The sequence below is a fragment of the Mus caroli genome, chromosome 19, assembly GCF_900094665.2.
Source record: "Mus caroli chromosome 19, CAROLI_EIJ_v1.1, whole genome shotgun sequence".
In the NCBI taxonomy this organism is placed as follows: Eukaryota; Metazoa; Chordata; class Mammalia; order Rodentia; family Muridae; genus Mus; species Mus caroli.
Window position 1 is genome coordinate 507,203 of NC_034588.1, and position 12,363 is coordinate 519,565.

At 47.9% G+C, this 12,363-nt stretch overlaps 1 protein-coding gene across 4 annotated transcripts in view; it reads left to right on the forward strand.

Annotated features, from left to right (window-relative positions):
• The first annotated feature begins 4,094 nt into the window (after positions 1–4,094).
• Positions 4,095–12,363, forward strand: part of Kmt5b (lysine methyltransferase 5B) — a 47,832-nt gene continuing 39,563 nt past the window's right edge. Inside the window, exons 1-2 of one of the 4 annotated variants that reach the window (XM_029472518.1) lie at positions 4,095–4,437; positions 4,728–5,046. Coding sequence is in view for 1 of the 4 variants with exons in the window: in XM_029472519.1 (XP_029328379.1) it covers positions 5,010–5,046 (37 nt within the window). In the remaining 3 variants the exon portion in view is untranslated. Of the gene's footprint in view, positions 4,438–4,654; positions 5,047–5,232; positions 5,390–12,363 lie in introns of those variants that run through there. The other 3 variants (XM_021151711.2, XM_029472519.1, XM_029472517.1) reach the window with 3 other exon arrangements.

Sequence of the window (12,363 nt, forward strand, 5' to 3'; positions counted from 1 at the left end):
CACTTCCGTTGTATACGTTAGAATCTAACCTTCAGGGTTGCACTTCCGTTGTATACGTTAGAATCTAACCTTCAGGGTTGCACTTCCGTTGTATTTGGAGGTGGGGATTTGGAACAGAGTTAGGGTAAGAAGAGGGCATGGGGGAGGGGACTCTGATGACATGAGTGGTGTTGGTTTTGTCCATGTACATGTGTGTGCTTGTGCATGTAGAGGACATAGAACAACCTCAGGTGTCATTCATTCCTCAGAAATTTTCCACTTCTTTTTTTTCTTTTTTCTTTTGTAAAAATTCATTTATTTATTTTATATACACTGTTGTTGTCTTCAGACACAAGAGGAAATAGAAACCCATTACAGATGATTGTGAGCTACCATGTGGTTGGTGGGAATTGAACTCAGGACCCCTGGAAGAGCAGTCAGTGCTCTTAGCCACTGAGCCATCTCTCCAGTCTCAATCTTGTTTTTAGAGTCGGTTCTCTCACTGGCCTGATACTTGTTAAGCAGTCTAGGCTGGCCAGTTAGCTCCACAATCCACCCGTTTCAGCCTCCCAAATGGTGTGATTACAAGTTGATTATCATTCCTGACCTTTTCCCATGGGTCCTGGAAGTTAAACTCAGGTCCTCATACTTGACAGCCAGCATTTAACTGACAGAGCATCTCCCCAGCCCAGGAGGAGCTTTAGAAAAAAATGGAACAAGGGCTAGAGAGCTGGATGGGTGGTTTAGATCACATACATTCTTCCAGGGGACTCAAGTTCAGTCCCTATACCCATGTCAGGTGCTCATAGCTGCCTGTTAACATAAGCTCCAGGGGATCCGATGCCTTCCTTCGACCTCCAATGGCACATACCCACAGAAGTACACATAGGTAATAATAAATCTAAAAAAAAAGGGGGGGGAAGCAAAGACTTAAACTAGCAATGTTGTTCTGTCTCATTGTGTGAGGAGCCATCCAGAAGGCAGACAGCCAAGGTTACCATAATGGTCTCAGATTTGCCAAACTCCAGAACTGTGAGTCTAATATTAAACTCCTATTCTTGTCAATGACCTAGTCACTTAGCCACAGGTATTTTGTTACAACCACAGAAGAAGAATGGAGTGTGTTTAAAAAGAAGTATCTTCTTGAGAATAAATTAGTACATAATGGAAATTTAGTGTTACAAATACAAAGAATTCATACAGCTTCAGAAGGCCCAGGGTTAATGAGGGAGGTAAAAGATGCTGTGCAGGAACCCTAAGAGTGAAGTCTTTCAACCACAGAGCACTTGATGTGGTGTCTGACCGTCCCAGGAGAATACCCCAAACAAAACCCTCATGTTGTACATTTGTTCCAAGCTCATTGGTATCCAACAGAAACGTCATCAACTGAATAACCTTGAACCCCTGGATCTGGGAGATGGGTCAATGAGCTTATCCTTGAAGGAACTCTGGAAAATTCAATAACCCCTCCTTCATCCCTTCCAGGAATCAGAATTGAACATGGCACTCCAGGGCCAGCCCTGAAGGCTTACAGGCAGCAACTTAACAATCCCTTCTTCCTCTGTGGAAAGGAGTAAGGGTTCAAAAAAGAGTATCAGCTAATAGACAGGATAGCCAGTCTGGTAATGTAAAGGTAGCGAGGGAAGGATGTTGGTCACTGTAGGCATAAGGGAGGACGGAAAGAGTGCTGGAGCTGAGTTACAGAAGTGTCTGAGGGGCAGTCCAGGGGCCTGGTGGTGCCCTTATCCAAGACCAGGAAGCCAGTCAGCCACCCAGAGGTTCTCAGAATGCCCAAATCTATCTCCATTTCCCACCAGTTTCAGATACCTGCTTTCAGCAGAGCAGTCTTGAATTTGTTGAAGAGGCTGGAGAGTTCTATCCGAGAGAGAGAGTCCAAGCACCCAAGCTGCTTTACAAGTAGAAGTTGAGAAGTGACTCACCCATGAGATCCCATGGTCAGCCCCATGTGCAAGAACTCTAAAGAAGTACAGGGTCCCAGGATGCTATCCCCCGAGGCAAAGGGGACTGGTGAAGTGGACATTTGGAGAAGGGGTACCATGGAACATGGGACCAGGCTGGGTGACTAAAATGCTACTGGGCATACCAATGCCTGTCTGTTGGCCACAGGAACTGACTCTGTGGGCTTAGTCAGTGCCCTGGCAATGGTGCTGCTTGCTTAAGGGACCTGCCAGTGTTTGGCTGAGGCTCCCTTTGGTCAGCCTCAGGTGTTTCTGCTAGGGCAGACTTAGACTCTACTGCCAACTCAGCCTTTCTTTAGAGTTGCTAAGCCCTCAGAGTCCAGCCAGTTTGGGTGGGGGGCCCAGGCTCTGTGGCTGGTTCTCCTGCCATAGGGGACCCAGAGGCTTTACATTGTAAATGCCGAGCCTCCTGTCATGTGGGGACCCAGCAGGTGCCTGGCCTTCTATTTCCTGATCCCTACTCTGTGCCAGCTGGCAGGAGAATCCTCTAGCTGGCCTCCCACTGTAGGAAAGTCTAATTTCCAGTTTCCCCCAGGAGGGCAACTCCCAGCTGTGGCAAGAGCCATATCAGCCATGACCTCCGTAGATCAAGCCCTATAAAAGCTCCAAGCCTTCAGCATGGCTCAACAAAGGTCCTGAGTCCAGCCCAGCCCAGTTTCATCAATCATGGTCTACCTAGGTCTCACAGCTGCCGCTAGAAGAGCAGCAGTTGTTGAGGGATTGGAAGGACAGCACTGGAGAGGCTGAAAGGCTGTGCTATGCTCACTTGGGTTCTTCTATGGCAGGCTAGAATCCCAGTCCATTTCCTTGGAAGGGAATGCCCACACTTGGCCTGGCAGTCAGCAGGGAATAAGTGGAAGCACTTAAGAGCTATCCAGAGCTGGGAGCTTGGGTGAGCCTGAAGAGTCATGTGCTGCTGTGTTGAGGAGGAAGACAGGAGAATTTGGGGCCAAGGGTTGCTGAAGTTTGGGTGGACTTGGAACCTGAGCATTCTACCTCTGAAAGTCAGTCTAGGACCATTGGTGCCCACTGGAGGGACACCATCTGGTGTCTCGTGTATGTTCAGGTATCAAACGTGGCAGAAGCAACTTTAGTGTCTCTGGCACATATTTGGAGCCAAGTCCTACAGAAGTCTTGTGGGGGAGCGAGCGGTATTAAGAAACTAGAAAAACAAAACAAAACTAAGATCAAAGGGATTGTTAGCTGTGTCTACAAAAAGGGAATACAGCAGGATAGATCTGATGCCACAGGTGACTGGAAAGGGCAGGAAGTCGACCTGAAGTGTTAAACCCTGTATCTCCTGTGACTGGTCTCCTATGCCCACTGCCCACTCCCAAGATGGTCTGTAGACTGAGGATACAGGTCACACAGCTGAGGTCAACACAGGAATTCTGGTTTTGAAGAAATACACCTTCCCAGCTATGTGTCCTTAGCAGGTTACTATGCCTCTGTTTCCCATCTATGGAAGGGGATAATAAGCGTCATCAAGTACTCAAGATCAAAGAGGAGGCAATGGGAGCTAAGTTGGTATTTGCTTGACTCTGCTGAGCCATCCTCTAGAAAATGCCTACTGTGCTAAGGTATGTGAGCGTGCAGTGTGGTAGTGGTGTTTGCAGGGAACTGAGGCAGGCTGGGGCCCTCCTGCAATGGCCTCAGCTGTTCTCCCTGTCTCATGTGTCGCTGGAGTTGCATTCTTTCTTCCCATTGCCTGGACATTTTCGTACCTTTCCATAAAACCCTCCACCTCACTCAGGTGCTTGCTTCTATACGTGACAACTCCAAACATCTCCTTCAGGTCCCAACCACCTGCTTCACTTTAAAGCCTGCGTTTTCCATAGAGTAGTGTATAAGAGGCTCTGGCTCCAGCCCTGAGTAGTTGAAAAGTCACCCAACCAGTCCATGCCTCAATTTCCCTATGTGTAAACTGGAACCCACAATGCTCTCGACCTCTGGGGATTACCCTGAGGGACAAATAAAGCGGCACACCAGATCGCTGGGAACGACGCCTGGTTAGGGACAAGGATGTGACCCTCGTTATTGTTGTGTGGCACCCCTTATCCAACTGCAAGATCCAAGGGGTGGGGCTTCACCATACCCCAGGCGTAGGTGCAAGCCACTCCGGATCTTCCGCCCCAAGCTCCCGGAGGACCAAACCGCCTTTCTTGCGCCGGTTGAGCCCGAAGAGGGCGAGAAGTGGCTGCGTCGTGGAAAGGTTGTTACTCAGTAGGTGCTCAAGGAGCGGCCGGTGTCAGCACAGGGGACCCAAAGCACGCTCCCTCCCCGCCTCCCGCGTGGTACCGCTCCGGTGGCCCACATGGTCTTGAAGGGTGTTTCTGCTTCCAACGACACCCATCCCCACAACAAAGAAACTCGCCATTCCCGGCCGCCTCCCCTCAGTGCACCCCGGAGGAACAGCGGGCCCGGAGCGCCGTGCGCCTCGCAGTTGCCCCCTGAAGTCGCAGCTCGGGAGCTGTCCCTGGTAGGTGCAGGTGCGCACGAGACGGGGGCGGGGGCCAACCCCGCGGGGCAGCAAGCGGCCGGGGAACTAGGTGGCGCCCGCCGGGCGCGCGGCGACGCCGCCTCCACCGAGATTTAAAGGGCAGCCGGGCGGAGGGATCTTCGAACAACTCTCGCTGCGATCCCTCCGCCTCGAGGCTCGCGACGGCAACGACGTGGTTTCTTTTGGGGGGGGGGGGGGTAAGATTTGCTCTTGTGCCTCCGCCGTCGGGTGCCGCGGCGGGGAACTTCATTCTCTCTGGTGTCTCTCAGCCTCTTCCCTCAGAACTCCGTCGAAGCCTTCGCGGCCACTAGCGCGGAGCAAAGGTGCGCGCACGCTCGGTGTCGGCGTGGTGTCCCTCCGCCGTCAGTCGTGGACTCCTTTTCGTGTCCTTCCACCGAGCCCGGGCGGTGTCCGGGTGGCTCACCGGGGGCGGCGACGCGTTTGCGGCGCGGCAGCGAGGCTCCGGGGCTATGAGGTGAGGACGCCCGGGGACCGGAGGCGGCACCCGGCGCTGCGCGAGAACGCAGGACGCGAAGCCCCGAAGCCGGCGGATGCCTCTCAGATCCCGCGACTGCGCGCGAGGTGGAGGTGAGGCCCGAGGACTGTGAGGCGGGGGTGGCCCGGCGCTGCGAGCCAGGGCTCGGGGACAGGGGCTGGGCGCGGGCCGCGGTGGTGGCCGTGGCGGCAGGGTTGGGGGGGCCCCTCGGCGGACGCGGACTCCTTTATTCCCCCCCTTCCGTCAGCGGAGGCAGCGGGCGGTGCTACGTCCGTGCCGCCATATTGGATTTTACTCTCCAATTTTTTTTTCTGAGGGAATATTTTTTGGTGATTAATTTTTCTGGAGGGACCAAAAAGTGTAGCCGGGCGCTTCGGGAGCTCGGTGGCGGAGCTCTTGGACGGGCCCGGTGCTGGAAGACCGGCAGTGCTGGCGGTGAGCCGCGGAGGACGTGCGTGCGTGCGTGCGTGCGGGAACCGGGCCGCGGGGCGGGGCTGCGGGGCCGGGGCGGCAGGGCCAGTGAGCCCGGCCTGCAGTGGTGGCGGCGGCCGGAAGGGAGCGGTAGCGGTCGGCGAGGGCCGGGTCGCGGCCGCACGAGGGGAGCTGCTCGGCCGCTCGGGATTGGGGGACTGTGTTTTTCCTCTTCTCCAATGGGCGGCCGGCAAGCGTCTCGCCCAATCTGCTCGCGCCGGCTCGCCGAACTTTCGGTTGTTTTTGTTTTGGCCCGAGCCTCGTTTCCTGTTGCTCCAGGCTCAGCCTGTCGGGGGGGGGGGGGGGGGGGGGCTCGCTCGGGCCCCGCGCAGTGGCACTGGCGTCACTCGATCTGTCATCCGTTCGTTCGGCCAGAGTGCAAGGAGAGGAGGAGACGTGAAGTTCATCTTGAACTTTCTGATGGCGCTCACTCTGAGACAGTCCTCTCAGAGGAGCAGACAAGATGAACTGCTTGACTTGATTTGTTTGTTTTTTAAACCTGCTTTCTAGACTTAAAACTGTCTGACACAGAGGCCGGAGGGGTTGGGAGACTGCCGAGTGGATGGATTCCTTAGAGGAACTCGCTTCTCCTTGTAACTGTTCCCCGTTCTTATTTATTTATTTTGACAGAAACGCCAGCCAGTTTTGGTAATTAGTAGACAAAACATAAACCCTTTCAGAGGCGATGAAGAAGTTATTTTTTTTCTTTTTGCCTGAAATGATCACAGACGACTTTTGCGTGAAGTCCATGCCTTAAGAGTAAATTGCCAAAGACACACGTTTACAGTGTAGACGCGGGTTAAAGTGTGCAAATAAGTGTCTTGGTGTCATACACGGGGAAACAGCAGTCTCTGAGTCTATATCCTCTGACATCGGACACTCTTCTCCCTCTTCCAAGCTCACTTATGCTAGTTTCCCATCCCTGCTGCCTTTTGGCCATCCGGTCTCTGGCTTTCCCGTTCTCCTGTCCCAACATACATCCATCCTTAGAAAAGTCGCAAGGGAGAATAGCCTGCTGCTGGCATGGGCTTAGGAAGAAGCATCCTGGTTGGCCTGCACAGAAACCAGGGTTCCTCTGTTCCCTGAAAGTCTTTGCATGGCTTGGTGAGATTGGCTTTGCCATTGCACATACGTTGGTTTTCTCGTGAGCCTGTTGAATCATAGTTGAATCATAGATTTAGCTGGTCCACCTCTGCAAGGTGCTCAGTAGTCACAGCATGAAAGAGATAATTTGTTCATTTCTTCATTTCTTTGTCAAGCCTCTTTGAGGCTTTTCAGATTGTATCTACTCAGTGCCACTGAAAGTGTTTTTTAAAATTGTTATAAAAGAGGAGAATAGGCCTCTATCCTTTCTCTGTGATTGAAACCCAACTCTTTAAAAATCATTTCCAAGAACTTTCCTTCCTCTCCCAAGTGCTCTTTTGAATGTATTTTCACCCACTGTGGTGACACTGGGCTCTCTGTACTTGTAGAAGTTACCAGTGGACCATGCCTAGGAAGGCAGGGTTGCAGAAATGTATGCAGATGAGAGGGGTGTGTTCTGGGGTGTTTTTGCAGTCCAGCAGGTGTTTTATAGGCGGGTAGGGCAGTCTTTTTAAGTTTCCCTTTGGTCATCAGTGGCTCTTACCTCATATGTAATCTCCTACATAGTTGTCAGCTTACAGGTTTATAATGCCCAGCTAGGTGTCTGGTTGTACAACAGATTTATGGATAGTGTCTTGAGAAGCTCCCGGTCTTCAGGAGTGCTTTTCCAGTGGCTTGCAGAACAGATGCTCTCAGAGAAATCACTTTGATTCCATCCATTATTTTGTTTGTCACATGTGAACTTTACCTTCTCTCCATTCACCAAAATCCTTTTCTCTGGTCAAAAGGTCTGGGACTTTGTTAACTCTGGAGCATTCTTTACTTATAAAAACAAGGGACTACACGCGATCCCTCTGTGGGGTCACATTATTGGTTGCCTAGCATAAGTTGAGTAACTGTAGAGACAGGGGAGTTGTATCTCAGGTAAAGCTAGTTCTTGGCCCACACACCAGCTTTCTCTATAGATGTAACCTTTGCTTTCTCTGGCTTTAATTACTTTGGTTTTGGAGTGGATAAAACATTGTTTTACTGGCATGTAAGACTGACTGATGGGCTTCAGTGCAGCAATTTGCAAAGCAGCTTCTTTCTTGGATAAGTTGTCAGTTTTGAAATCTTAAAACACCGGGCTGCAGAGACAGCTCAGTCAGTGAGCTCTGCTCCTCCAGAGTTCCTGAGTTCAGTCCCTAGTACCCCCATCAGGTGGCTCACAAATACCTGTAACTTCAGTCCCAGGGAATCTGACACTTCTGGCCTCTAAGAGCACCTATACTCATGCGCACATAACCACACACGTACACATAATTAAAAATAGTAAAGTCATTAAAAAAAGGCTCATATCTTGAAGTGTGAATTAAAATCCCTGCTGATTTTTAAATATATATTAGAAGTTATGTTTATGAGTTGTTGTGCCTGGATATGTGCATCTGGTGCCCCTAGAGATCAAAGAGGACATCCAGTCCCTTAGAACCTGAGTTACCAATGATTAGGAGCCACTGTGTTGGTTCTGAGAACTGAATTTGGGTCTTTTGCAAGAGTAACAAGTACTTATAACCATTGAGTTATCTCTCTAGCTCCCAAACTTCGAAGTTAAATGGCCGAATTCCATCAGCTTATTGTACAGATAAGGGTTCTTATTGAGCAGGTCAGGAGTTTTAACTGGGGGACGGGGATGTCTTTTAAAATCCATTTTCCATATCTGCATTCTTCCTTCTACTCTAATAGGAAATTGTTAAAGACAGGTTTTTTTTAATAGTAGGTCTCATTGTAATCTTCACCNCCCCCCCCCCCAAGTAATTGGATGCTTCCTAAAGATTAGAAGTATCAGTGAGAGGAAAGGTGTCTGATCAATATCTAAATTATTTTTTGTTCATCAGTATGATCTGAAATCCACTTTTTCCTAGACACTTTTCAAAGTGTTTGAGTATAGTGGCTGGCTTGTACTTACAGTCCTAGCCTTCTAGAGATATGAGGCTCTCAAGTTGGAAGTCAGTCTAGACTACATGGTAAGACCCTGTTTCAAAAAGCCAAAACAAAGTCTGGTAGTGGTGGCACATGCCTTTAATTCTAGCACTTGAGAGGCAGATCTCTTGAATTTGAGGCTGGCCTGGTCTACAGAGCAAATTCCAGGACAGCCAGGTCTACACAGAGAAACACTGTCTCCAACCCCTCTCCCCCAGAAAAGAAGCCAAAACAAACAGTTTACAGTTACAAATATAACTTGTTGTAATCCCCAATTTTTAATTATATGCATTTTTTTTTTTTTTTTTTTTTGGTTTTTCGAGACAGGGTTTCTCTGTGTAGCCCTGGCTGTCCTGGCACTCACTTTGTAGACCAGGCTGGCCTCGAACTCAGAAATCCACCTGCCTCTGCCTCCCGAGTGCTGGGATTAAAGGCGTGCGCCACCACGCCCGGCTACATATTATTTTAAATGCATTGTAGGGTTGTTGTTTTTTTTTAAGATTTATTTTATTTATAGAGAACATTGTCGCTGTCTTCAGACATACCAGAAGAGGGCACTGGATCCCATTACAGATGGCTGTGAGCCACCATGTAGTTGCTGGGATTTGAACTCAGGACCTCTGGAAGAGCTGCCAGTGCTATCAACCACTGAGCCATTTCTCCAGTCTGCATTGTAGGGTTTTATTATAGAGACTCTATACAGTAATCACCCTAGCCTATTTTTATAAGTCTGTGTTAATTTCTAGTGATTTTTTTATCTTTTTAAAAAAAATTTTGAGAGAGATTTCCCAATTGCATTGTTAAAGCCAGAAAGTTAGAGTAATTGAATTCTCATGTGCCTAAAACCATTTGCAATCAGTCTTTGTTGTCTTAAATAGTTTCACACAGGAGGAAAAATAGCACCTACACTCAGTAAGCCTCTAAGTGACATTTTATTTTGACATTTTCTTCCTATGGTGCTCAGGGACAGCTAAACCAGTTAGCATCTGCTGCCTCTGGCCTCAGGCCCCGAGTTGAGGCTAGCTGGTGTGGGAATGGCAAAAGCTCAGACACCTTTGAACTCTAGGGTTGTGTATACAACTGTAATGCTGCTTATAAATATAATTCAGTGGCTGGTCAGAGGACTGTTGGCGTAAGAGGCGGTACTGTGTTGCAGTCTCTGTCACTGTGTTTAAGGCATTGATGGGGCCAGGTAGACATTCTCTCCAAAGTTAATTCTAGTCCTAAATTCTACTTTATCTTCCTGTATCTTCCCACTTCAATCATACTTAACATATCCTTTAAGTTTACTCAGCTCATCTTCAGGCTTCATACAGTTTAATGTCTTTTGTAGTGTCATAAGAGATTTTACGGTCCAGGTGGTTTTTCAGATTGATATATTAGCATCAGTGGTCCAAAAATCTTGGTATTTAAGCCCCATATGGCTTCTCCTTGCTAGTTCCATCACTGCACTGTGTCTTCATTTGTGTGTAGTAGGGCACTTTGAGTCTTTTGCTGGTGGCTCAGCCTGGACTGAATTTCAACAAGAGTTTGAGACTCAGCATTGCCACCTGTGATCAAAATTTATTTGAGCAGCGAAATTCACTCCTGAGTCTTCTTGTTTGTGGGGCTAATATCCGCATAATGGGATAGCTGAGCCATGAGTCCTCAGACACACATGCTAGTGTGAGGACTAGAGCACCTGGGATAGGTGGTAGGTCACCTGCATTCTGTATTCCTCCTTAAAGGAGCACCAGGCTAGCATCTTTCCTAATCAACATTTTAAAACTTTATGTGTGTCTGTGTGTATGTGAATGCAGGTGTTCATGAAGTCCAAAAGAAGGTATTGGATCCTCTGAAGCTGGAATTAACAAATTAACAGGAGATTGTGAGTGGCTGATGTGGGTGCTAGGAACTGAACTCTGGTTCTCTGAAAGAGCAGCAAGTGCTTTTAACCACTGAGCTATATTTTCAACCTTTGGAGTTGTGGTGACCCTGCTTCTTTTCTGAAGGTGGAAGCTCGTGTGGGCCCTCTAGTGTTCCATGACCACAACAGCTATTCCAGCACCATGAACAGTGCCTGAAGGCTCCCAGCAGACTTTGGTTGTGTTTGTGGAAATGAATGGATCCAGGTCTGCAGAATGAATCATTTCATCTGATTTATAGGACAAGATGTGTCTGAATGACTCAGTGATCTCTGAAGAGTATTTTTATTTTCAAGGCAATGCCTACATTGCTTTATGTAGAGTATATAGTTATATCAAGCCCCCACACACTGAGAACAAAGGGTCCTTGACCCTTCAGCCAGGGAGCTAGTATAGTCTGGGGCTAGAGAGGACACAGGAAACCCTTCCCCTTCCAGAGAGAAGCAGAAGCATCCTCACTCAGGGTCTTAGAAAGTTCAAAGTTATTTGGTTCTTAAAAATGTGGCGCACGCCTTTAATCCCAGCACTCGGGAGGCAGAGGTGGGTGAATTTCTGAGTTCGAGGCCAGCCTGGTCTACAGAGTGAGTTCCAGGACTGCCAGGGCTACACAGAGAAACCCTGTCTCAAAAAACAAACAAAAAATGTTCAGTGAATAGAAGTAAATAGCTGGAGAGCTTTCCTCTCCACACAACAATCCTTTTTATGTTTTTCATTTTTATTTTTCCTGATTAAAGTCTCAGTGAATCTTTAAATTTCCTCACATCTTTGTAGTTCTTACCAGATTGTGGTTGTTTTAGGTGATTACATTTGTAGTCATCTCTTCCCGCACTGGACTCAGCTCCATTCCCTTTCTTTTCTATGATCTTCACATATGGGACAAATATATCCAAAGATGTGTTTGCATTGAGACTTTATTACTTTTTTGTGTGGTGCTAAGAGTGTACAGTTTTCCAGTCCAACCTTGGCTTAATCTTGCCTAGTTCTTCTGGCCTTGTTCTCATTAATACATTGAGAAAGACAGTGGTAGCATTGTGCATGGAGACAGGGTTGTGCTTGACTCATGATGTGCTACTCAGTTTTTGGCTCCCTACCTCAGTCTCCCAAGTAGTTGGGGTTACAGCCATAGGCTAGTGTGCCCAACTCAGTTTCTTCCTTTGGTTTTTATTTTTGCTCATATTTGTATAAATTTATGCTGCATCTGAGGGTGTCTCTAGAGAGCATTGGGTCTCCTGGAGCTGGAGTTACAGTGAGCTACCCAATGTGGGTGCTGCTAACTAAACTCGGGTCCTCCGTAAGAACAATATGCTCTTTTAACTGAACCATCTCCGTAGGCCCTGAGCGACATTTTGCAGTAGAGAGGATGAGATCTTTTTAAAAAGATTTATTTACTTATGTATGTGAGTACACTGTCGCTCTCTTCATACATACTAGACTAGAGCATTGGATCCCATTACAGATGGTTGTGAGCCACCGTGTGGTTGCTGGGAATTGAACTCGCACCTCTAATCACAGGGGAAATAACCTTGAAGATGTTTTCAATATATTAATTCTATAAGAACAGTCTTGATTGTGGTGGGGTTTTGTGTTCTTCTAGTCTGATGACAAATTTCTACCTTGGTGTGCTTTGTAACAGTTTTCCTTTGGCTGTTGGAACAAACTACCTGGTTCTTGATGGCTTAAAGCAAGAGTAGTGTGTTGTGGTATCACCTGGCTTGAGCCAGAATGTGGTGAGGAGCTAGCCTTAGCCCCTTTGTCTCTTGTTGAAGGAAATTTTTTTGTGGCATTAGGGGCTCACTTAAGTGTTTCAGAGTTAATCTTGTTATAAAGCTCCTTTTTATTTTTTTTTATTTTTATTTTTTTTTTTTAAAGATTTATTTATTTATTATATGTAAGTACACTGTAGCTGTCTTCAGACACTCCAGAAGAGGACGCCAGATCTTGTTGTGGATGGTTGTGAGCCACCATGTGGTTGCTGGGATTTGAACTCTGGAC